Source organism: Sylvia atricapilla, chromosome 16, assembly GCF_009819655.1.
Source record: "Sylvia atricapilla isolate bSylAtr1 chromosome 16, bSylAtr1.pri, whole genome shotgun sequence".
In the NCBI taxonomy this organism is placed as follows: Eukaryota; Metazoa; Chordata; class Aves; order Passeriformes; family Sylviidae; genus Sylvia; species Sylvia atricapilla.
In genome coordinates, this window is record NC_089155.1 from 11,113,258 (window position 1) to 11,139,195 (window position 25,938).

General features: G+C 37.4%; 1 protein-coding gene across 1 annotated transcript; it reads left to right on the top strand.

Annotated features, from left to right (window-relative positions):
• The first annotated feature begins 2,122 nt into the window (after window positions 1-2,122).
• On the top strand, window positions 2,123-24,342 carry SYCP2 (synaptonemal complex protein 2). Its single transcript, XM_066331064.1, has 44 exons — window positions 2,123-2,146; window positions 2,747-2,887; window positions 3,130-3,258; window positions 4,457-4,561; window positions 5,117-5,141; window positions 5,797-5,882; window positions 6,701-6,789; window positions 7,307-7,341; window positions 7,898-8,040; window positions 8,120-8,172; window positions 8,392-8,437; window positions 8,588-8,683; window positions 9,059-9,119; window positions 9,667-9,815; window positions 10,640-10,714; window positions 11,160-11,318; window positions 12,074-12,173; window positions 12,703-12,821; window positions 13,783-13,843; window positions 13,943-14,000; window positions 14,189-14,325; window positions 14,610-14,707; window positions 14,940-15,058; window positions 15,303-15,333; window positions 15,601-15,665; window positions 15,773-15,830; window positions 16,484-16,539; window positions 17,039-17,087; window positions 17,197-17,371; window positions 17,764-17,831; window positions 18,196-18,375; window positions 19,097-19,280; window positions 19,695-19,942; window positions 20,055-20,225; window positions 20,346-20,522; window positions 20,903-20,993; window positions 21,514-21,675; window positions 21,960-22,087; window positions 22,290-22,384; window positions 22,465-22,564; window positions 23,011-23,069; window positions 23,367-23,445; window positions 23,860-23,916; window positions 24,251-24,342. Exons 1-44 carry the CDS (start codon window positions 2,123-2,125, stop codon window positions 24,317-24,319), a joined length of 4,410 nt encoding a protein of 1,469 aa, XP_066187161.1. The 3' UTR covers window positions 24,320-24,342.
• The last annotated feature ends 1,596 nt before the right edge of the window (window positions 24,343-25,938 follow it).

The following is a 25,938-nucleotide window of genomic DNA, read 5'->3' on the forward strand; positions in this document are numbered from 1 at the left end:
TAGACTGCAGGAAGGAAAGTGTGTGATCCATTTCTGGGCTGTCTCACTTCTCTTCTGCTATAGAATGAGTTGGGCTGGACAGGCTCAGCCTCTGTGTTGGCTCATGTCAGGGAAAGCATCGACTTTAAACTGGCTTTGATTATTTCTGCATCATGTGGGGAAAGTATAATTCAGGATTCAGTTTTCATGGAAAACTTCTGATGCTCCAAGTTCCTCATTTGAAACCTCTTCAGGAGGTTTCTCAGTAAAGCTGCTTTACAAATCTGCTTCAGCACTGCTCACTCCCAGCCCCTCAGTGCAGATACTCCTCACACCACTTGTCATTTTCTTGCATTACAGTGACATCTCGTGGTATTTTAAATACTTTCTGAGCAGTTTTGTTTTGTTGTTTTGTTTCTTTTATAGTATTGAATTTTTATCTTTCTCATTTCAGGGAATCAGCAGTATTATTTTATTTACAATTGCTGCAGGTTTACCTGCTGTGAAAGGTGACTTGTCTCCTAGACATTCCACTATTGCTGCTTATTCCAGGTATGAACGGAGACACCTCTCGATACTCTTCTGGAGTATGTGAGATTCATGACAAATTTTATCATCGATTTGTGATACGGCAGTAGATATATCAGTACCACACCAGAAGAAGTAAAGCCCCCCTTTGGCACTGCCGGACTCCATTTAAACACATTACCCACCACTGCAGGATTCCATTTTAGCAGATTATCCAGTGCACTGCTGGATTCCCCTTAAGCACATTATCCAGTTCCCTCTGCATAATAAAGACCACAGACGTCAGTCGAAGCCCTTTGCCTAAAGCAGGTCTGTAACCGAGCGTATCTGTGCACTTACTCGGGCAGCGAAAGCGTTTCTAAATTAAGCACAGGAATGGATTACACTGGTTTAGCAAGCCATGCTCAGTAATTTCTGTGCGCGCACGGAACTCAGCTCTAAACCAGCGGCTGCAAGACAAAGACACTCCGCGCTGAGGGGACGCTCCCGCCGGGCCGCAGTGCCCGCCCCCCGGCCCTCGCCATTGGCCCGCGCCCGCGCTGCCGGGCGCTGATTGGCCGGCGCGTGCCGCGGGCAGTGGGGGGCGGGGCCCGGCCCGCGCTGAGGGCGCGCGGCTGAGGGCGGGCGGGGAGCGCCGTGAGGCCGCGCTGAGGGCCCGGGGTGTATCGGGGCCTGGGCGTTCCGGCGGGGAATTTATATATCTCTTTTATCGAAAAGGGAGTTTTATTTCCTTCTCAGGGCTGTCTGACCGGGCCGGAGACAGGAGAGCTGTGAGATGCCAGCACGGCCCTCAGCGGAGGCCGTTGTGTTCTTGTGTTGGAAAAAGTAATTAAAAATCACCGTGTATTTGTTATTTCTGTATTATTTAATACAGGAATAGTTAAGTTGTGTTCCCAGTTGATGTTCTACAGGAGTTGTTCCCTCTCTTTAATCACTTTGTTTCGTCTGTAATGACTATTCTGTTCTGTCTGGGATGGGGAGACCAAAGGTGCAGGTTGTTGACTGGGCATGGTTTGGTTGGTGTGAAATAATTCATTTCAAAGCATGAACAGATTCATTGCTTTTCTTAAATGTTCAGCAAAGGAAATATTTTGGCTGCCCTTAAGTATTAAGACATTATTTTCAGAAACCTCTGTTACCCAGATCTCGCTTTCAGCTGGTGACAGTCACTTTGGAGCCCATCACTGTATGTGTAATTAAGAAGTCTTTTTCTCTACATCGTTTACCATATTTGTGTTAAGTTATTTAATTTACCATTTTATGGGGAGGCCTTTATGGAGTTTTGGTGTTGACTCTCCTGTCCTGAATAAGCTGGTATTGACCTTCTGTGCTCTTCCCTTGCTGGGGAATCCTGAGGGTCCCCTCAGGCCCCTCTGTGCCTCCAGCTACAAAACTGATCATTCCTTCCTCTCCTTTACTTTAAGCCATTTTTTATCCATTCAAGAAAGTTTCCCTATAGCCCCAGGTGCTTAAATAGCATTTATATACCATTTATACACTGACAAACTTTGGAGTTTGTAATGTATTTTGGCTGGTTCCCAATGTGTTTGCAGAACCTCTTTGAAGTCTGAGGATTGTTTCCTTTTATGCAGCTGAGTTGGTGAATTGCAGAAAAATGCCGGCCAGGAATGAGATGCAGGTATGTGCTGGTGGAGCAGGACATGAGTTCTGATTGTTTTAATTACTAGAATTTAATTATAAAGAAAGTCTTCAGTGTGGTAGGAGGAAATTTTCTTTTGAGGTGGCTTAGTGCAAAGTAGCTGGGTGGAAAGCAGGAGGAACTGGAAATTGCTACTCATGAAAATAAATCATATGCAATTGGCAGAGGTTAATCAGCTGAGGTGATACTTAAGATCAAAATATTGAAATCCAATTTGTAATTGATTTAGAAAGAATAAAGGGGCAGAATGGATAAAGTGACTCAGAAGTGTAAATACTAAATATACCAAGTAAGGGGCATTGATACAACAAACACTTCTGTAGGAATTTAGTTGTAATATGAGGAAACAAAAGCCATTTAAAGCAAATAATTAAAATCTCAGTGCATAAGTATTTGCAGGATTAATGTATTAGATGCTCTATCGTTAAGGTTTTGCACTTAATTATTTTGTGATTCAGAATATTTCCTTCCAATGCAGCAGGTGACTGTGTAAAACTTGCATCAAATCTGTGTTAATTAGATGTGTTAAATGAGTGTAAAGCATACAGTAATACAGTTGCTTTGGTATATTGCTTACAGTTTGAAAAATTAATTGATGAAGCTGCAGGAAAAAAGGATTTCCAATCCTTGGCAGAATTTCTGGCCAGAGAAGAATGTGAAAATGTGTCTCACAAGTGCAGCAAACAGTTTGTCAACAAGCTGGACAAGCTTCTGTGTTGGGTAATGTAATCATTGCATCAAAATCATCTGCACCATCTTTGGAAGAGGGTGAAAAAGAGTTTTTTCATTTGGCTTTGTTGACACCAGCAGTTGATTTAAGAACCCAAAATAAATTTTATGAGTGAAATCTCTCCTTCAAGCAGTTAAGATAGCTTTTGAGAACAAAAAAAGGCATCTGGTTAGGTAAATATGGGTTCTTGTGGGGCTTCACACTAAAGCTCATTTTGTAATTTCCATTTCAGGCGCTTGACAAACAAGATGTCAAAAGCACTTCTACTTTACTGAATGCACTTCAGAAATGTGGGAGGAAAATCAGCATAGCAGGAGAGGATGGGCTCCCAGCAATGATAAAACACGGCCTTGTTGGAAGGATAAGTAAAACCATAAAGCATCTGTGAACTTCTAAATAAATACAGAAACATGAATAAAGGGCATAAGCAGTGCTGAGCAGCTTGGTGTTTGATTTGGTCCTTGATTAGATCAGAATTAAGAATTTCCCATAAATTTGCAATGAAGATTGTCCATATTTAAATGTTGTTTGTCAGGTGACCCCTTATTAAGGGATGCTGCTCTATCCCGGTGAGAGTTTTGCAAATCATGCAATATATAATTAATTTAGATATGCTTACAGCAATTGAAACAAGATTTTCACAATATTTTCATGTGCTTTGTTACACTGCTTTTGAATCAGGAATTAGAATTTTCTGGTGCTATTTAATTTTGTTGTGTGGGGTTTATTTTGTTTTGTTGGGGTTTTTTTGAGTTTTGTTTGTTAATTCTTACAGCAGTGATTTTGGACCTGCTTTTCCATCAGATTTTAGTGCTATTCTGATTATTTGGTGTTGTTTTAACCTGCGTGTTAAATACATTAATCATTTGTAACTCAGCAAAAACTGAACAGACACCATTCTCTTTCTGCATTCACCAGAGATTTCACTCTGAAATTAATGAGGGAAAATTAATGGCAATGTCAGATGAGAGTTACTCAATTGCCTTCTCAACTGCTTTACTAATAAAAGATAAACAGTATAATAATAATAAACCTGCAAATAAGAAACAACTGTTGAACAACTACTGTTCCCATTAAAACTTATGTAATTTATTGAAGTTGAGGTAATTTTAGTAAGATAAATACCATTTAAAGTCATATAGAACTCATCTTTTCTTGCTTTGCAGTTACTGAAGCCTATTGCATTCTTCAGTGCTATGAAATACATTACAAGGGCCTAAAATAATAAACAGAATTTAATAATAAACCATAACTTTGTGCTTGTATTCACACCATCAAACAACACTCTTTCATTCAGCCATTATCAACTCTCAGCTGTTTTATCTGTGGTGGCAGGTGCCAAAGTATATCTCGAGTTTTTGTGTTAAAAAATCCTTAAAATCATCTAATTTTGTCTAGCCTGAGTGAAGAATTTCAGTCTGGGGTAACATCTGCTCAGCAGAGTGGGGATGCTGTGTTGGTTTAATCATTGTAGAGTTTATGTAATGTTACCTAAGTAAAGTACAAACCATTGTCCTTTTCCAGGCTATTAAATGGATTTACCTTTGTTTTCCCTTTACATGGTCAATTGGTTTGAAAAGTTAAAAGGAATTTTGGTCCTCAGAGGAAATGAGAAGAATGAAATGCTTACAAGTCTGGCTGAAGATTTCTTCATCATGTTGCTGGTAAAAATACATTTATAATAAAATCTGTCAAAGTAATTGTTACTAATTTAGCAATAAGAGGACTTTAAATATCTTTCTATTTAATATCTTCCTAAAGTTAACATTACAATGACTTCTGAAATAGATTATAAATCGTTTGCTTAAATAGTTTGCTGCTTTCATACTAATTTCTGTTCATGGCTGGCATCCTGAAATAAAGTAAAAAAAAAAAACTAGTAACAGGAAATGCTCAATGAACAAAAAAATTTTCATCCTGATCAAATTTTTATTACACTCATTATTGGTATGTTAACTCTGTTTATAAGATCTGTGAGTTTTCTTCTCTTCATAACATTTTTTGTCATTGTCAAATAATTTAAGTAAATTGAACTGAAATATAATTTTGGGAAAACACACTTGTTAGTAGAGATCTTCTCTTCATTCTTTCTTAAGGAGAAAATAATTTCAAGATCTTAAATGCTTTTTGATTACTTCCTTCAGGTGCGTGTTGCCTGATTTTTTAGTGCTGTAATATTTTCTTTATTAAAATTATTTGTTTTGGTTTTTTTATTGCAGGTTTTGTGTGATAGCAGATCTGAAGGTGAGTTTAAAAAGCAGAAATGAGAGTTTAAAATATCTCTTTCAGGACACATAAAGGACCACATTTCTCATTCCTGTGATCTCAGCTTTAGTTTGAGGTTTCTTTATGAACAGATTTCCTTGTAACTTGCTGTTGTCAGTAATAAAAAAGCACAATAAGTCTCAGAGATGACAAATGAACTGAGTCATTTCTAAAAAAGTTGTTTCTGAGGTCCTGTGACAGCTCAGCACAGCCCAGTGATCCTTCCTTATTGACCTTGTCCTTGTGAATGTCACCCTGCCCTTCCTCTCAGTGTGGAAGTCCCTACAGACTGTTTGGTGTCATGATCAAAGTGAAGGATTCATTTCCTTGGCTCTGGGGAGAAAAATTCCAGCACCTGAGTTGTATCTCAGCTGAGTTATAGGATTGACCAGTTGCATTTAAAAATTAATAATCTCCTACCCAGGGGGATTGCACAGTGATGCACAGGAATAGAAATATGGTTACTCCAAATTGAAGTAACTGTTCTGTTTTACATATCACTAATCCTTTATAAAAAATCAGACACACTGTATTTTGTTTCTAAATGAAAATTAATATTTTCCCAAAAGTTTATGAGGGGACACTCTAATACACTCTTGACAACTCCTTGATTTCTCTCTTTCCTGTTTGTTAGGTAAAATGCAAATACTAGACAACTTTGTTCTGAGAACATGTTCCCTCATCACTGATGCAAGAATTAATATTTATGTTCAGCAGGAGGTAAAACATCCTTCTTTCTAAGCAGCAGTTCCCTGGGTAGGGTGGAGACAGCTATTTAACTATGCAGATGCTACAAAAAAGAGAATATTGTAGTGCTCTAGGATCAGAAGGATTGTGAAATGTTTCTCTGGGGAGGTTTGTTGTCATTTATATGTTGAGGCTGTTTCAGATTACTGACCTGTGGTGGTGGGGGTTTTTTGGGTTGTTTTTTTTAAGACTAAATTACAAACCAGTGGTATTAAAGTTCTGGTGAAGAAACTGTATAAAAGCGTAGGAAAAAATGTGCTCTACGAGTGCTAGAAATAGGATTAAGGTTCTTGATTGTAAATTTTTTAGTTAGTTGCAGGAAATTTGCATTCTTTCCAGTACACTCCAAATTTCTCCTGTTTATTTTAGTAACCTCAGGTCGTCAGGGGATTTTCTCTCTAAAGAAAGGGAAAGTTACAAAAAAGTCTTCTCTAAAGGCTGCATCCCCAGAGGAAAGGCTTTTTAATGCTAATTTAAGGTATACACTTTAGCTCAGCAATCAACTGCAGACAGAACTCTTGCTTTGGAAGATTTTCTGTATTTTAACCTGCAAATAAGAAACAAATATTGAACTACTGTTCCCATTGAAACTGAGGTAATTTATTGAAATTCACGTTGTTTTAAATATCATTTAAAGTCACGTAGAACTCATTGTCTTTTCTTGTTTTGCAGTTACTTAAGCCTGTTGCTTTCTTCACTGGTATGAAACACATTATGAGGGCCCAAAATAAATCAAAGTTTGATGAACTTACTTTTATTTAATCTTGCTCCCCTTTTTCCACTCTTCTTAGGTAATAAAAAAACTGAATTTATTGCTTGACAAGATCCCTCGAGATGCCAGGAAAAAGATACTTTCCACAAAGGAGATGTTACTTGTCATGTAAATGATCTTCATTTTAATTTTTATATCATTCCATCAATTGCAGGGTTGGGAGGTGGTTTTTACTAAGCTGTTGTGCAGATTGGTCCCTGTTTAACTCAACTTCTGCACTTACTGTTGAATGCTCAACGGTGGACAGGTATTCTCATGGGTTATTCTCCATTAGAAGCCTGAATTTTCCTCTTTCCCAGTCTGAATCAGGCTTCTCCCCATCCCAGTTGTCATAAAATAATTAAAGTTCTATTTGTAAGGGTGTGCTTAAAGCACAGGGAATTACTCACTGGAAGGTTGAGCTGCTCACACTGGAAATTGTTCTACAGCACTTTAGAAAAGCAAACAGAATCAAAATTGTATCTGTCAGGTGATTCATGTCCCCAGGCAGTGCTCCCAGAGGTATTTAACCCTTGGAAGTCTTACAGTTCCATGGAATCAGGTGTTTGTCTCATACATTCAAAGTTTAATAAACCTTTCCTTGTGTTGTTGTCACCTTTTGATGAAATGTTCCTTTGTTTGGCAGGAGTGAAATGGGGAGGACAATTTTGGATGCTGGAGGTGAGCACGGGACTTAATTCAGTATTGAGCTTCTTAAAAATTAGATGCACACCCATTAAGAAACCAGAGGAGGCATTTGGAAGCTGCAGAAAAATATCTGAAAACAGTCTGCAAGCTGGAATGTTTCTGTGTGTTCAGTGTATGGAAAACTCATTGAAGTTTTCGGTTTTCTCTAGAATAAAAGTTTCCAAATAGGAAAAATTATAAAAAAGTCAATCTTTGAGGTTGTGAGCTGTGACTTCCCTCAGGGATCATTCTGGTATCCAACAATTTCCAAACTCAGAGAGATGAAATTTGAAAACTTCTCTCTCTTGTTTAAACACCTGGTGTGGCTCTGACAGTCCTGCAAAGTTTGGTTGGTTTTTCATTTTGAAAAATACTTTGTTTAATCGTCATTATTCCCATGCTTCTTTTTCTAATTACCCTTTATGGGTTACATATTTGGATCTAATGAGATCTAGATTATGTTCAGCACTGCTTACCTCAGTTTCCTGATAATATTTTCCACCTCAGTAGTTATTTAAGTCTGCTCTTGCTGCGAATTGTTGTGCTGCAGACTATGACACACAAGTGGCCATCACAGAAGCTCTCTGCAGGATGGTGTCAGAGAAGCAAAGAGGAGTTCTGGCCTCCCAGTGGTTTCCCATGGAGTTTGTGTCTGCTGCATTTAAAGGAATTAAAGATTCAGAGTTTGAGACAGTAAGTCACATGAAGAATATTTCCAGGGAGGGAAACTTCCATTTTACAATTCTTTTAAGAAGTTTCGATGTTTTAATAGGATTGCAGAAAATTTCTTAACCAGGTGAATGGCATGCTTGGAGACAAAAGAAGGTAAAACTGATTTTTTTTTTGCTAATATTTTTCTCTTTTTTTTTGGATTTTATATTGTGATTAAATTTCGTGTTACTTCCCTGGGGGGAAAATTACTTTGATTGCTGGGATCTCTAGGTCTCTAAAGTTTGTGAAAACAAAATCCATTTGCTATGTTCAGATCTGCAAAATTTATTTACAGCATTGTAGAATACTTGAAAAAATATCCTTTTCTTACAGGGTTTTTACATTCCCATGTTTATCAGCAGCTCTTGATAAGTATGAGGTAAGCTTTAAAAGAATTACTTTTTTTCAGAAGTATACAAATAGGCATGGACTGAAAGTTTGTCAGGGTTCAGACCATCATGAAGCTTCTTAGCTGGTGGTTATCAGTGCTCTCTGCTCTTAGTGTTTTATCTTATTCTTTTTATTTAAGCTCCAGATACCATTGGATGAAAACCTGGAAGAGTTTTGGATTGATTTCAACGTTGGCAGCAGAAGTATTTCCTTCTATGTGGCAGCAGAGGATGAAGTAAGCAGAGTTTTGTCTCCCACTGGGTTGTCCTGAGGCAGCACATACACGTTCCTTGGAGTGTGATAAAAATCCTCAGATTTTATTTCCCCACGTTTATTTCAACGTGTTGAACTTATGTGTCCATCCCAGTGTTGATGGGGCTAAAAAAATTCCAGGTTTTGTTGATATTTAGATCAAGTAATTTCACAGTAATGACTTCCTAATGCTGTTTGGGAATAGTTTAACATGTGCATAGTGAGCAATAGTTACACTCTGTGTAACAGAGGTTTAAAAAGCTGGAAATTCATCCTCACTGATTGACTTTGATCACTGGATTTCTTGTAATTGTAATATAATACTTTCCTATTTTTCAAAATGTATTTTTCGTGTAAGGATCACCAGTGGGAAACAGTCATTATACAAGAAGAAGATGTCAACATGTACAGCCTGGAAGGTATTTGAACTCAAAAATGGGACCTTTTGTTGTATTCTAACTTGGATTTTCAATCTAATTTCAAATTGATTCAAGTATTGACAATTCTAGCAAAGCAGAATTGTCACTTGAAATATTGTAAGAACTGTTTTTATTAGGGACAAAATTGCACTGCAGTCACATCTGCACTTTGGGCGTGCTTGTGTAATTTTAGGAAAAAAAATTAATAATCATGTCTTAGAGTTATTTCAGTACAAAGTAAGGCATAAGACAATGACAGGTAACAATATTCCTTTTGAACTTGTTGGAACACTAAATATTGTAATTTGTTTGCAGCTATAGTAAGTAACCTTCAAAGAAAATTCTGTGGAATAATACACAGATTAAGGATTTCTAAAAAATTAAAATTTGAATTGTTTTACTAATAAAATTATTGTAGATTAGTGAGAATTAGATAAAATATTATTCTTAGTACCTGAACTGAAGAATGTGTCATGTGTTGACAAAGATTACATGAGATGCTGTTAAATTGAAATGAAACTGCTTTTCAAATTTTGTTTTTGTCCAGAAAAAGATTCAAAGAAATTATTAACAATTGATCTAAAAAGCCCAATGAGTGTAGGCACTCTTGAAGGAGAGAAATTTCATTTATGTTTTGATTCTATCTTGGAAATCAAAGATGTGACCATAAAGATTTATGGATTTCATAAATGTAAGGTAAGATTAAAACACCTTTTTGAATACTTTTGATTTGATTCCGCCTCAATATCTCATTGCCATATGAAGGTTCCAGCTGTGAATTTTGGTGTCTCTCCATACCAAGAGTTTCTCATCAACATCTCTGCTACAGAAGAGCAGAATATGTTATAATATAACAGCAGATACATTATAATATGTTAAGCTTTGGGAAAGATGCTTAGTAAGGACATGAGGAAATGGCCTCAAGTTGCACATGGGGAGGTTTAAGTTGGATTTTAGGGAAACCTTTCCACTGGAAGGGTTGTCAAGGCAGAGCAGTGGTGGGGTCCCCATCACTGGGGTTGGGGCACATGGGGATGTGGCACTTGGGGACATGGGTCAGTGATGAGCTTGACAGTGCTGGACTTAGTCACCTGGAATGGTTCTTTCACTCCAAGATTGAAAATTAATTGCAACAAAAATGAACTGGCTGGAAAGAGAATATCATTTTTTAATGTCAAATTCTGCAGATTTAATTTTCCAGAAACACAACCTGGTTGCTTACAAATACTTTTAGAAATTATTCATTGGCTGTCTTGTTTTGCAGTGCAATTGACATTCATGAATTTACTCATTGAGTAAAACATTTTTAGCAGGCCACACCTTGCTCCTTGCTGCTGTGACAAGCTGCTTTGTCCTGAAGCCTGACTGAGGAACTCATGAGGGATGAAACTGCTGTGAAATTGTAGAATCTGTTTTCCTTTATAACCTGATTTCAGACCCTTATGTTCTCTCACTTAAATATTTGGGGTTTTTTGTTTTAAAAAGGAGCAAAGTGTCCATTTTGACATACTCCTTTGCAGGATTTCAGCAAGAAGCAGTCTGCATCAGTAGCCAAAACAACTGTGCACATTGTCTTTGATGAAAGTGGATCACAGGTATTCTACCTCAGGGTGCTGCAGTGGTTTCTTGGGTTTGTTTAATTAGTCTGATTATTCATAGTTTATAATCATTCACAGTAAAAACAAAGGCTTTAAAATAATCAATAAATATAGGTAAGTCTAAAGCCAGGCAGGTGGTGTCTGGTGTGTGTGGATTGTTTTGGGGGGAGATATTAATATCCAAATCATAGAATAAAACAGACAAATATGCACAGGGTAAATTCCTTTATGTGCATTGTTACTTGAAAACCCATCCTTGTAACAAAATTAGCAATTAAGTTGGAAGTTTTTCAGACTAAAAGTCTATTACCTCTGAAGTTTATCAGAATCTCCAGTGGGGGATGTGTTACTGAGGGTAAAGAATTTACTCTGTATGTTTGTGTAGGAATAAAACATGAAATCCAAATATTTAAAAATTAAAAGAAATTAAAATATTCTATAGGTTCTGGTACCAGAAAGTCAGTTGTCACCATGTTTGAAAGAAAAATCTGGAGAGGAGGAGGAGAAACTCAGTAAATGCAAAACTCAGCAACCTTCTGGAAGTTTGAGGACTCGGGGTAAAAATAACAGTCAAGAAAAACTCAGAGGTGATTCCTCCAAGGTAAGTAGGATTGTCAAAGGAAAAAGGAGTAGAGAGAAAACACATGTCAATTAAAGTATTTGTAATATTTAATAGTCTAAACCCCTTTTTGTTTGACAGTTGGAATATAGTTAGTGCTCTAATAAGGGTTTGATTGTTTTTCTTATGACTTGACACCAAGCTATAAAAACCTTTTGCTAAAAATTTGTTAGTGTTTTGAAACTACATGTAATGTGACAGAAATAAAAAGGAATTGTTAAAGATCTTTAGACCATAATGCTCTGAGAATTCTCTCAGAGAATTCTCTCATTCTGCTCAGATGTCCCAGTATGGAAAAGTCAAGTATAACCTCAGAGACTGCTGGGGAAGGGCTGAAAACTAAAAGTGTCCTCATGGTGCTCAGTGGATGTCTTGCAGTCCTTAATAAACCTGTTCCTGTTTAGTTTGTAGCTTTCCAGAATCTCCAGGGAATCCCTTGGTGAGCAGAGGACAGGGTTTTCCCATACTTCTTTGAATTAATTTAGAAAATAAACCCTATGAATCTCAGTTTAAAAAATACTTAGTTGAAATATAACCACATAAAAATCACGTCACTTTGATGTCTGCAGCAGCAACAATTGACACTCCAATAGTGGAAAGTGTCAAGAGGCTCTTGGCAATAAATTCTCTGAATTCTTGTGCTCTCATCCTTAAATCAGTGTATTATGGCCAGTAATCAGTGGATGCTGTCATCCTTAAATCAGTGTATTATAGTCAAGTTCTTTCTGTTCCTCAAGATAACTCCATCCCGTAAAAGGAAAGTGTCTGAAGCATCTGTGCTTATTTCTGGAAATACAAGTGTGTCCACCAGGAGTCCACTGTCTTTTGTCAGCACATGTAAGTTTGCAGCTGCTTTCAGGGTAAAAATACACTATAAATGGAGTTTGAAACTCAGGCATGAGCTGTGATCCTTGGCAGAGCTGGAATTGAAAAGGAGAAATGACAAAAATCTCCTGAGCAGATGCTTTAAACTTGAAATGTTTAAGGGCTGCTTGGTCCTGTCCCTAGACAGGGGCAGGGGCTGCACTGCCTTGCCAGCAGCTGAGGGTCCCTTGGCACTTCTGCAGCTGCTGGTGCTGGAGCCAGCTGAGAGCTCAGTAAAAATACATCACAATGAAGTCTTTAAATAGAAACCAGTATTTTCTACCAGAGCCAGCCTGCAACAAGCTTTGCTTTTGCCTCCAGACAGCCACAGTTTATGAGCTTTTAATCTCCACATAACAGAGTTGGAATCGATGGAATTATTAAAGGTATCAAAACTAACCAGTTTTTGTTGGAGTTTATGCAATAGCTGTGATCGTGGGCAAAACTCTTCCTGTTGTAATGGGAGAACTGGTGGAGTTCTAACACATCTCTTTTGTTTCAGCCACTCCTTTTAAAGGGAGATTTAAATTGCCTTTGGAAATGACCAGCTCTACTAAGCGATCTGACAATGATGCAATAAGTGAGAGTAGAACAAAGAATTTCTATCAGGAACCTCCTGGAGTATGCATGTCCTCTCTAGCTAAGTCTTTTTCTTGGAATAATATGAATTTTTAGTCTAATATGTTCCTAATTCCTATTTTAAAGAGCTAGAGTTTTACAGTCAGCACGTTACTTTTAGAAAATACACTATTTTACTTTATTGCATAATGTTTTCTTGCCCTCTGGATTTCAGGTTTTAACATGTTTGAAGTCAGACTGAACTCTAACAAAATTAGGCCCAATTTGTAATCACTCACCAGTTCTGAGCCCAGAATTAACTTCCTTTTTCTGGAACCTCAGTTCTTCCTTTGTGTATAATAGGAGAAAGGTGCATGCAATTATTTCTAATTGATTTTTCAGTAGTGAAGTAGTCATAAAACACAGAGTACATTCAGCTGTGCTTGTGAAATGTTCATGTCTTCAACTTGCAGCATTTAAAGCACTGGGGTTTTAGTGCATTTTTGATCAGGCATTCACTACTATAAAACAAAACTACCTAAGTGTCACTGACCTGCACTTTAAGTATATTTTTGAGTATTTTTTTTCTTCCTGATGAACAGTGACTATAAAATAATGTTTTTATATTCTTTCTGGTTGTGGATGTCTGCCTTGCTCAGATTCAGGTCAAGCCCCAGACTGTGGGACTTTTTGCTACAGCCATGCTTTGGAAAAGGCTTTCATGTACAGAATGTTTTGTTTGGAGCATTTCTTTGGCTTTTCTGGGTTGTAACTGGCAGTGTTACTTACTGTGCTTTTTAGAGTGGGCAGAGATGCACAGTAGACAGTGAATTTTGTGAAACGGAGCAGATCAGGAAGTCAGATACCAGGAATCAGGTAAAAATACAGGGGAAGGTACTGGAACAGCACTTCCATGAAATGAGAAAAAGAAATTCATGTTTTATTTGAGAAAGCACAAGTTTATGAGGTTGTACTGCTTCGGGTCCTGCATTAATATTTCCTTCTGGGTGTCATTCTACTGTAGAAAATGGGTTCTGAAGAAGTCTCAAAAATTGTACAAGAGGCTACAGAAAAGCAAACTTTAGGCAAGTAATTTTACAAGCATTGATAGTCCTTACTTTTTAAATTATTTTAATTTTTTTCTTTTGCCGTACTAATTGACACCAAATTAATGTTTCATTTAGATGAAGTGTTAGATATTGTTCCTGATTCTCAGCCAGTGGGTAGAAGCAACAAGCCTTTGTAAGTATTGGAAATGAATTCCAAGTCACTGTTGTCACTCACTTTGAAGCAAGAATTTTCAAACATTACCAGAATTTATATTTTGTTGCCATATAAAATGCTTTGATATCTCTATGATATAATAATTTTCCTATTTTATGATGATTAAGACTCAAGTTCTGACAGTAGGATGGTGTTGTCTTTGTTAGGCTGCCTGGTCTTTTGGAGACTTCTTTTGATAAAACTGGAACATGGAAGAAAAGAACTTTCCCTCTTCCTGAGAAGAGTATAACAACTGGGGGCAAGCAAAATCCAAATCTATCACTGGCACGTGCATCCCATGCAGGTGATGGTCACATTTGGTCAACTTTCAGAGAAAATTAACTTGTGTGATGCTTGTTTTTCCCTTTATTACTCTTGGTAGTGAAAGAGCTGGGAAACAAAAAGCATTAATTCAGCTTTTTGAAGTACCTCTCCAGATAAACAAATGAATAAAACAGAACGAAAAAAATTAAATTGCGACCATCCTCAGTGGAGAGTCAGTGTTGATCATGTGGAACAGAAGCTGTTAAACAGAAGGGAAAAATATTGGAACTCCTACTGAACCCTGGTTTAAAACATTTCTTCCAGCCAGAGTGTCTGACACAGCTTTTCATTCTGATCTTGCACAAGAGGATCCTGATGTTCTCCCCAGAAAAGAGACTGCAAATCCAAAACAGTCAAAGACAGTGAGAGTTTCTTACCTTTGTTTCTTACACTTGCAATTAAGAGAATTGTCCCGTTATCAGTGTTTCAGAATTGGTGGGTTGGCTGTCATGCAAGGGAAAATGGTTTTTGAAAAGTATGTAATTTAATCCATTAGGAGACATTTAATGCAGTTTAGGGGAGTCTTAGGAACCTGAAGTTCTGTTTACAGCTTGTTTCTTCTGTTGGGTGTTGAATCTTAAACTGTTTTTATAGAAACCAAAGTCTAAACAAATGGCAGACACAGCCAGATCACTGATCAGTAAAATCAGTGACAGATACAGAGATATGAGTGAGGAGAAGAGCAAGGCAAGAGATTCCCTGGGCTTTAACAGGTATGATGTGAACTCTTCCTTTTGTGCTGGGTCTTAGTGTGCCTCTGGCTGTCTCTGTGATGTAACCATGACTGCTGGGAAATGAAAGGGGCTGGGCTCTTTTAATCTACCTCTTAATTGATGTTGTATTTAAATGCATGAAGAAATTTACTCAGTTTGAAAAGGTGGAGTTTTTTAATATATAGGCAGTATTCTAAGGCATATATTTTAATTGGTATTTAACAAAATGTATCTTTATTTTTAGGACACATTTAAATAAATCCTGGATCTCCAAGGTAACACATTAGTGCTTTTGTTGGAATTGTTTTTAATATGTGGAAGTCAGTAGGTATAAAGGGAAAGTTCATAAATACCATTGAATATTAATTATCTGTAGACATTGATGTTAATTATGTATTGACTACAGATATGTTTTGCCGTGTTGAACTGTTCCTAATCAACCTGATTATCTTCATGATGAAGAAGTTCCTTTTTGAGATTGCAGTGTCTGTGAATGCACAGTCCAAATTTGACAGAGGAGCTAACTTTTCATTTATGAATAGGAAGAAGTTCAGGACAGGACCCTAAAAACTGCTTCTTTTCTCAATATAACTGCTGGTCATGTTCTGTAAGTAGTTACCACATTTTCAAACACAATTTCTGATTACCTACACTTGACCCTGTGAAATGTTCATTAATTCAGTCACAAAATTGATCTCTGTGCCTGTTTGATAGGGATGATGTCTACAACTTTAACGTCAGCGGGTTTGATGAGCCTACAATCAAGCTTGGAGTAAGAAATAACTGACATTTATGTTATGAATAGAATAGAAAGGAAATCAGTCAAATGTTTTCTACTGAGAATATAATTTAGATGTGAAAATTGAAATTATATCAGTGAACTAAGTAGGGGAGAAAATCTGCCTTGTGAATACCTCCAGCATTCTCAAATATTGAACAATATCCTCAGTCTTAAGATTCTGGCCAGTTCAAGCTGTGATGATATTTTTCCTGAATTAAGAATTAAACAGTGTGCTAGGAGCATCATTATCTTAAATCATCCAGAAAACTTGGCATCCTTCTAATCCCCATTTTAAAGACATCTTTGTCCAGATGTTTGAGCAAAAAGAAAACCTGTTGATGATGAAAGACAGTTTTGCTTCTTGTGGCTCAGAGGAGTGAATTGGGAAAGGTTGTGAAGCAGCTGGGTGGAAACTCTTGTATTGCTTTGAGATACTGAAAGCTTTAGCAGTTGTTGTTGGTTTTGACTGTCAGCTCTAGTAAATAAATTCTAAGATAGAAATTAATATCCCTTAATTGCTGAGTGTAAAAACTAAAAAAACCCACACCTCCTTAGCAGTTACTGGCTGGTGGCCTGTTTAATTTTGTACAGATTCTATAACCAACAAAATCCTTCCTTTGTTTCTTCTCTATTTGCATTTTTAGATCCAAGAATTGCATGTGACTGAACTGAGTGTTCATACAGAGACAAACAAAAAGGGGTAGGATGTTCTGGTTTGGTTGCTGATTATCCTGGTACAGCCTGCACTCTCCAGCAGGCAGTCACAATATCCCAGGGAATGTTGCTGGATAAGAATATCTTGGCTGTGTTGGATTTTTTAAGCAATAAACACTGCTGTGTTCTCCTACACTGTGCCATGATTGTCCTTTGGGAAGGTGATAAAAAGGAAAGGACGTGTTCCATGAAGGAAAGAGTTCTCTTCATGGAATACTGCAGGGAGAGAAACTCCTGAATAGAGTGGGTTGGTTTTAATGATCCTCCTGGAAGGGGCTGTGCTGTTACTGTGTGCTCCTACTGATAATTGGGACACAAACACAACCTTTCAGGTTTAAAGTGACCAGGTAATTCCAGAATAATGTGGAAACAAAAGTAGGTACCTTTGTTTGAATCCCTTAATCCAGATATCATGTAGTAGAAAGCTTTAGAACAACTATTTTAAGATGTATTGTTTAAAGGTGGGTTTTATTTCTCTGATTAAGGAACACAGCCATCAGTAAATCCAGCACAGAAAGGAAAGAAGGAAAAAAGGTAAGGCTCAGATTTTTATGGATCAGCACAGTTTATCTTTCTGCCTTTAAATACCAATTCTGTAAGCAGACTGTGTATAAAAATTAATCAACTTTTCGGGGTTTTGTAGACTAGAAACAATCGAGACAAGAAGCATCTCTTTAGTGACTCAGACACAGAAAACAGAGGGGATGACAGCAAGACAGAGATTAGCTGGCTGCAAGAATCCACGAGGAAACCTAAAGCCCAGATAATTGATTACAGTAGAAGCAAAAAATCAGGGAAACCAGTGAGCACAGACAGAAGTAAGAATTTTTTTTTCATATTTCTGAGGAATGTTGCAATAAGTTTGTCCATAGATCTGAAGTGCACAGCATGGCATGTGCTGTGTTGCAAATATCATGTATTTTTTGTTGTCTGGTTTCCAAGCATAAAGAATTTTCAAATTAGTTCTAATAATTTATAAAGATCAATTTACATAAATTCTGTATTTTAATGCAGGAAAATTATGGGAGGATGGGACAGGTACAAGTTGCTGTCAATTAAAAAAATGTCTTTTTCAAAATAATGGGCTGAAAGCAGTTACTGAATCAATTAATTTGTGGGCGTAAAAGTGATTCTGTTATTTTACAGCTAAAACTGATGTCAAGCATCTGAATATTTTCCTGATTTTTCAAATTTTTTTCTATTGTAGCAGCAGATAAATCCCCTGAACCTGCTTGCCATATGAATAAAGCTAAAGGCAAAAATGTAAATAAGAAAAAGGTAAATGTAAATTTGTAACTAGAATTTTAATATAGATTAAAAATATCTTAGATCCTCCCCAGAAACAGTTTTAAAATAATGTTTCGTGCATATCTGACGTTTCTCCCAGATCATTTATTAAATACAGTTTATTCTTTTCAGGTACTGAAAATGCTTTTCATGAAATATTTAGCAGGTTTTTCAGTCATGAGTGAGGTTGGAATGATTTTGTACATTGGGTGCTGGTTTTAGTAGTTGGATTCTCTGAGCTTTGGTAAAGTTAAACCATTTTAGTTTCAAGTAATTAAACCAAATTGGCTGCCTTTCTATCTTATGTATATATTAATGATTCTTCTTAACTGAAGATGGTTTTATTCTTCCAAAGGTAAACAAATGCAAGCCCCGGAATTTAAAAATTAATGAAATGAAAGTAAAACCCTCCAGAGAAAAACTCCCTCGAAGAGCAGCAGCAACAAAAAATTACAAAGAGCCTTCCAGTTCTGAGTCTGAGAGTGAAAACAATACTCCAATATGCACCTCTAAAGAGGAGAAATCCAAAATACAGGTGTGCAGTTCCACTTGATTATTAAAAACCCATTCCTGCAATGTTTTTCAAAGTAAACTCTGCTCTGCTTTGTATTTGGTACTCCTGAATTTTAAGTGCCCAACAGAAGCAAATTGAAGTTTTGAAGTTAATTTTATTATTGTTAATATTGCCCCTTTTTTAATGATGAGTATTGAGCTGCTAAGAAAATCAGTCCTAAGTAATCTTCTTAGTCATAATAGATTTGGGGTTCTATTTATGAGATTTATTCTGCTGCAAAGAATCACTGTGTGCTGTATTTTGAAAATGTTCTTCAGTGGGAGGGTTTAGTGAGCCAAATCTTGAGTTGATGTGGTGCTGGTAAAGCTGTGTCAGTACATTTACTGAATATCCAAATGGATTTTTAATAAAGGAACACTGGTTGCTAAAACATTTTCCTGTTTTTAGCATAGCATGTCAATATATATGGAAAGGTTTCTAAACTTCATTCATTCAATTCTGAAACGTCAGTAATTGCCTCCAGTAGTTAAGTAGTCCATAAGAACAGAAATTGATGTGTTGAGTTAAAGAAATTCAGTGTTTATTTTGTTGGAAAACCTGATCTGCTTGTGGATTTAAGTACTTCTGGTGATGGTGCTTCTGCTTGATCAATGGTATCTAGATAATAAATCTACTTCTCTCTTTATCAGCTTTTATGGACACTGGTTACAAAGATGTTTACACAACTTTTGTATTTCAATAGAAATATATGAATGGGGCAAACAAGGATTACAGGCAGCCAAAGGTCCTGCAGATTGTGCCTGTGGAGCCAAAGAGAGTGGATAGCTATGTGCAGAAAGCACTGCTCAAATCCAGGAATTCTGCAGAGCAGCAGGAGGTGGAAATGCCTTCACCTGAGAGCCTTGCCTCCCTTGAGACAATGAGGGGTAGGTATTTTCACTTTTAATTTCTAGCAGTACTGCATCAAGAGGTGGAGGTTAATTGGGGGTTGTCACACACAGCAGTACAAATTTACATTTATGTCGTGCTTTTAAAATGAGATATCTCATCATTCCAATTGTTCCATGTAATTTAAGGAATTCTATTAGTATGTCATTAACTCTTCTGTACATTGGTGCAGTTATTTGCCATCAGGGTAGTACAGAAAAACATCATGTCAGTGTTAGAACAAATCTGGTACTGCTGGAACAGTGGCAGAGGGAGGAAGGGCAAGGCCTGTGCCAGATTCCACACACCTGAGACTTGGGAATCCCCAGGGCTGGAGCAGGAGCAGTGTGGGACTGTGGCTGGCCTCGTGTAAGTGCCACTGTGGTACTGACAGTGCAGGAACTGTTCCCCAGGTGCTGAGGCAGTGTCAGGAGGTGTCAGTCCAGAGCACAGCTCCAGTGAGAGGTCACTTGGTCTGCAGAAGTCAACACCAGAAGACAGGGAAGTGCTAAACTCTGAGAGAGGAAGCTCTCCCAGTAATTTCTGTCCACAAAACAAGAGTATGGAGAGTCTGGGTGTTACTCATTCCCCTGAGGCAGCAGTTCCAAAGGTGACATTTGGAAGGAAAAGCTTCTCACCAATTTTAACTGAACCATCTTTGGTAAGAGCATTAACCTTTCCCTAGAGTTGTTTTAACTGAAATTGTTCCATTTGGCTTCCAACTGATTTTTTGCTTCTTCTCTCAATGTTTGGGGTTTTTTGTTCATGTGCAGGTCAGCCTAGCCACATACAAAACTGTCAGTGGTAAAAGTTCCAAGGGAGCTGCAGCAGAAACCTGTAAGAATAATGAAGATTCAAGTTTCCAACATTGCTTTTTAGACACATTTTCTGTTAAAGGAAAGCTTCAGGATATCACTAAACCTGTCCCCAAAAATAAGGAGGAGGTATGTTCCTAAAGTCTTTGCTCTTCAGAAGAGACCTGCAGCTCTTTGCTTTCTCAATTTACAGGTGCTGAGCTTTAAGGGACATCTTTCAATAGTGATTTTTTTTTTCTTCACGTGTAGCTCAGCTTAACAACTGAAAAACTGTATAAAGCTGACAGTGGAAAACGTGCAAAGGGAGCAGTGCTGGAAACAGGGAATAACAACGAGAATTCCAGTCTCCAGTCTTGCTTTTCAGACACTCTTTGTGCTAAAAACAAACTCCAAGATCCTACCAAACCTCTCAATAAAAGTAAAGAGGTGAGTCAGTACATTCCTTGCTCTGCAGAAGAGAGCTGCAGCTTGGCATCTGTTATCTCTGTTATCTTCTTTCCAGGTGCTGAGGTTTAAAGGAAATGCATCTCAATATTTAACAAATATTTTGGCACCTGTTAATAGTTAATTTTAAATATTGGAGATAAATTAATAATTGTTTATCATATGGATGCAATTAAAGAATTATATCTCAACAAGATCAGTTACAATTCATATTTTTCAAAAATAACAGGGATTAAATATTTTTTAGTGACTTCCAATAACAAATAAATTATTTTTGCAGCATAAATGTAAGTTTCCGATGGAGACTTCTAAAAGCCATTTAATTTGGAAGCTAATAAATAAATGAGTGACTTTTCTTTTAGGATTGTGTAGCACCATCCCCATTGTCTGCTTCCAGCAGGAATAGAGTACAGTCTTGGATTAGAGAACCTTTTTCCCCCATGAATGAGTCAGGTACAGACATCTAATTTAAAGCAAAAGACTTCCTATGTGTCACCATAAGGGTTAAGAAAAATGTTTTATTTGGCATAATAATATGGCCAAAGTTTTTTAATCTTATATTTTATATGTTTTCAATATTATTCCATTTTTTATTCTTTTTCTCATTCTCTCTGCTGTTTTAATTATCGCAAAAAAAACCTGAAAATCAGGCTCCAAAATGCAGCTTTAATAAAGAGTTAGTTGTGCTCCAAATAAAAAGTTAGAGGCATTCCTGCTGATACTGGGGAAAAAAATTGGGATAATGGTTTTATCAGAAAAAATCCCAGACTTGCTCATTAGTCAGAGTTCAGTAAGAATGTGTCCTCTATAAATGCAATGGTTATTAATTTCTGTATAATTCTCATATTTTAAAGCCAAGATACATCCTCCTAGAGTTTGCATCCAATGTGTCAATAAAATCTTCTTTATCCTCCCATCTCATTGTTCTCAATAATAATGGTAAAATTGAGCATTGTTTCCATGTTTATTGAAGGACCAAGTGTACAGACATTCCTCAAACGAACTTACCACAGTTCCACAGAAAGCAGCTCTGATGAGGCAGAAATAAGCAAAGAGGAGGAAAAGAAAGGAAGGAGAAGAATAAGTTTAAAGCCCAAAAAATTATTTAAAACAGATGATGCTGCTACTTACAGAGGTTGGTCACGGACTGACAGAGTGAAGTTTTAAAATAATGTGATGAATTCAAGTTTTAGCAGTGAAAGAGAATAAGGCATTTTACATGTTAAAGCAAAGAATAAAAAATACTAAATCTTTAGAGACTGGATCCATATAAAAGGTCAGAAAATTTATATGCAGATAGAAACTGCCATCTGATTGGTGACATTAATATTTATATAGAACAAAAGCTGTCCTAGGCCCTGTGCTAAGATTGGGGGCTTTATAATACTGAATTTGACATCATGTTTTTGTTCTCTCCAGTGTCTGAAAGTGTCTCCACTCAGTCTGTAAACGACCTCTCTGGTTTGGATGGGGAATTCTGGGGCCCTAATTGTTCAACCATCAGCATTTGTCAGCAGCTCCAGAAAGAATTTACCAAGAAAATTGAGGCAAGACCCTTCACATGCATCACTTTGGGGGGTACAAGAGCACATGGGTGACAGCTTGGCTTCTACCACACAATTACATTTTTAAAAGGGGGATTGTTGTGATATTAAGCAGTTACAGTACTGAACATATTACAGGGTTGGGTTTGGGTTCTTCTCCATAAAGCACAAATAATCTGAATTTCACGTTAAAACATCTTCTCAGAATCGCTCCCGGAAAATGGATAATTTCACTAAGCAAACACTGAGAGCTGCCCATCAGCATTTGGAAATAATGAATTGCCAGCTCCATGAGTGCAGGTCTGTAATGGCAGATTTCTCTTCAAACAGCCTAAAATGCAGTGAACACCTTCTGCAGGTAACCTGGTTTGTTTTGGTAGGATCAGGCAGTTGGACAAATTCCATTTTACTCTCACTGAGGAACTGGACAATTTTGAAAAGGACTCTCAGTCCCTGAAAACCATGGAAAAGGAATTCTCGGTTTGTGTATTTTAGATATTTGATCCTGGGTAAAAGGGAATTCTCCTGGAATCTGTAAATCATTCACATCATCTTTAACTTAATGTCATTCATTTTGATTTTCAAAGCCCTTACCTTTTTGCTTCTAGTTGGGTGAAATTTCAAATAAGGCATTTGAGGTGTCAGGATTCTCTTAGAATCCCAAAGTCACTGTATTTTCTTGCATATATCCACTCTATGAATTCCTGTTCGTTTTTCCTCCTACAATAAACTCCTACAAGTACTTTAATGGGCTGAGTTTTTCCAGCTCCTGTGGGGGCTGTGTAACTCCTGCCCTTTCTGTGTTGTGTCTGTGGTTGTCATATTAGAAAATTATGTTAAATTTTGTTCATATTAGAAATTAACAACTCTTAGTTTAGAAAATCAGTTCCCATTTATTAGCGTCTCTTAATATCTTTTTTTTCCAGACCTTGTGCAAAAAGCATTCCCACACTTATAGCACATACATGAAAAACGAGCAGCAGAGGTCAGTAGGGTTCACTAATCCTGGGATGACATCTGTATTCTGTTCACTTGAGGGAGATCAGCACAACTCCTTCCATAAAAGAGAGAGGGTTGATGAGAAAATGAGATTAAAATGTTCATGTAATTATCCTCCAGCTAAATTTCTCCACATACCTGAGGGACTGTTCAGCAGTAACAATGGTGGGGATATTTATCCATGCTTTAAATGCTAATAGACTCCCAACAATGGGATGTATTTGTGCTCTGAGTGGGAAGTCCTTATGTAGCAAAGCTGTTTGAACTGCCTTTATTTCTTTAGAATTCAGATTCTTAAAGCTTCCTTTGAAAAGAATATCTACTATTCTGTTGGCTGTGAAGAAAATGTTTTTACTTCAGAGGTATGGTGAACTTCTGTTTTGCTCATTTTAGTAATTCCTCAACTGTACCCACGGATTCCAGTATTGACTTTTTCCCTGAAGATTTTATCCTCAACATTATATTAATGATACATAATATTTTTTTTAGTTTTTGCCATAAAATGTCCCTTGATTTCACACTCTTCAGTGTTTATGCCTAGATTTCACCCTTTGCAAGGTGTGTGCAGTTATCAGGACTTACTCTAGATTCTGTGACTTAGTTTATTGATGTTACTCATCCAAGAAAGAAAACAGTTAAAACATCCTTTTCCATAGGCAGGTGGCTGCATGTGCATCTGTATTTCTTGGTTGTGACACATTTAGGGATATCACTGTTTGCTTGGCAATGTGGTGGCAGTTGTGAGCAGAGGAGATGCATTCAGTGTCTTTTTGTAGATGCATCTGTTGAAAGAAGACATAAAAGGACTCCAAGAGAAATTTCTAAAAGAAATGGTAAATAAATTTATCTTGTCCCCATTTTTATTTATTTCTTTTGCTGTTTGAACACTAAATCACTAAAATTTTGATTTCTAGTCCCTTATCAAAAATAAAAATTATTCAGAATGCAAATGTCACTGCTTTATTATGTTTAAAACCTTACCTGGGTGATGGGAGCCACATGGAGATGTGAATGGACTCATTTAGTTCTGAGCCTTAAAGCTGCAAAGTATCATCTTTGATGTGTTAAACAGCATGTACAGTGCACCAGGATTGCAATACATTAAATAAAACCTGCCTTTTTTCAAAAGCATGTGATAAAAGTGATAAATGTAAATGTTTTGTACAGCAAGAAGAGGAGCTGTGTAACGTTCGCAGGGGATTGCAGACCTTGTTTCAATCAAAGGCAGAATTCTGAAGTGAAGTTTCAGATTCCTTCCTGAAATTTGAGGTGAGTATAAACATTTCTGTAATGGGAAATCTGGTAACTTTTTTTCTTTCTCTTTTTTTGTTTGGTCACACTCAAGGAAACTACTGCAATGAAAGCATGCTTTCCTTAAAATTATTAAAATCTGTGTGGATAAGACTTACCCACTCACCTGTGAGATTTGGAAATATTTTACTGAATCTGCTAAGATGTAATATGTCATTTTAGTTTTAGCACATGCTACTTTTTAAATAAGTCTTCAACAATTTTTATAGGTTACTTAACTGACTTTCAGAGAAATCACTTTGAATTGCACTTTGAATCTACATTTTGGGTCTGATCCAGAATACAAGTCAGGAATTATTTAGGCACCAAACCTCCTGATTTGGTCTCAGTTCTGTCTGTGATGTTAGACTTCAGGAGGATTTTCTGAGAGAGAACACTCTCAACACTTTTGTTGGAACTGTGTTGCAAATAGTTCTATTAAACAAGTCAAGAAAAACAGATGCTGTCTGTTGGGTTTTTACTCAATGTCATTGTTATTTTGCTTTAAATGAGTGAGAAGTCACATGAAGCTGCTGTGCAAATATTTTGGGTAAGAATTTTAAAGCCACAAGGCTGCGTTGTCTCTGGAAATAATTACAGTGAAATTTCCAGTAAATAATTTGATTGGTCCATTCCTCCCATTTACATCAGTGTACAAATGTTTCTGAGCTTCTGGTTTTTGTGTGGTTTGGGGCTTTTTTGAGCCTGTGCTCTCTGTGATCTCCACTAGATGGACTCCGTGAGATGTTCAACTTGTCTTTCCACTGACTGAATTTTATCTGAATGAAACAGGACTTTTCTCTAAACTGTACAAGGTTTTAAAAGTGCACTGCAAGGCCCAAATTCTTTCTTACAATGAGGCTACGTGGGAAAAATAACACTACTGCCTTGTTTTAATTAGGGACAGGAACAGGGCACTTCCAGCCTGTTTCCCCTTCCCATGGGGAGGGCCCTGCCCAGGGACAGCCTCCCTGAGCCAGATGTGCCCTCTGGGGTGTGATCCCAAATTCCAGCGGGAGCTGAGACAATCCATGGCCCAGGCAGTGTCCAGACACCTGCACAGACCTCTCCAGCAGCAGGAGGGCAGTGCCCAGTGCCAGGGTCTAGATTGTCACAGGCAGGGGACAGTGGCTCTGGATTGTCACAGGTTGTGCCTCCCCCAGGGGCAGAGCAGAGGCCGGGCTGGCTGAGGAAGGATCAGAGCACAGGAGGATGGAGCCATTCAGAGCTACCCCGGGCTCCAGGTGCAGCAGTGACACAGCTCAGGGGCCCTTTTGGCATTTAAAAGCTGCTCAAAGTTACCCTAACAATATTTTTCTTTTTATGATGTTTTTCAGCATAATTTTAATGTGTTTTATATCATATTTATTGCCAGTGGAAGTGTGCATCTCTGCTAAACAGGACATACTGTACATGGATTATTAGCCAAGTTTAGTTTAGAGGCTCATCTGCTCTGCTCAACCTGAAAATGCTTCTTCTGCTGAAAAAACTTTGATCTCTTTTGTGTTTAGCCTTTTTGTATATTCCACCTGGACCTGTTGTTAAGAATTACTCTTATATTATTA

Bases quoted from the DNA above. Each gene is read 5' to 3' on its own strand.
- SYCP2 (XM_066331064.1), top strand. From the start codon at position 2,123: ATGCCGGCCAGGAATGAGATGCAG. The intron at 2,147-2,746 runs GTATGTGCTGGT...TATTGCTTACAG, and splicing joins CGGCCAGGAATGAGATGCAG to TTTGAAAAATTAATTGATGA. The intron at 22,385-22,464 runs GTCTGTAATGGC...TTGTTTTGGTAG, and splicing joins TGCCAGCTCCATGAGTGCAG to GATCAGGCAGTTGGACAAAT.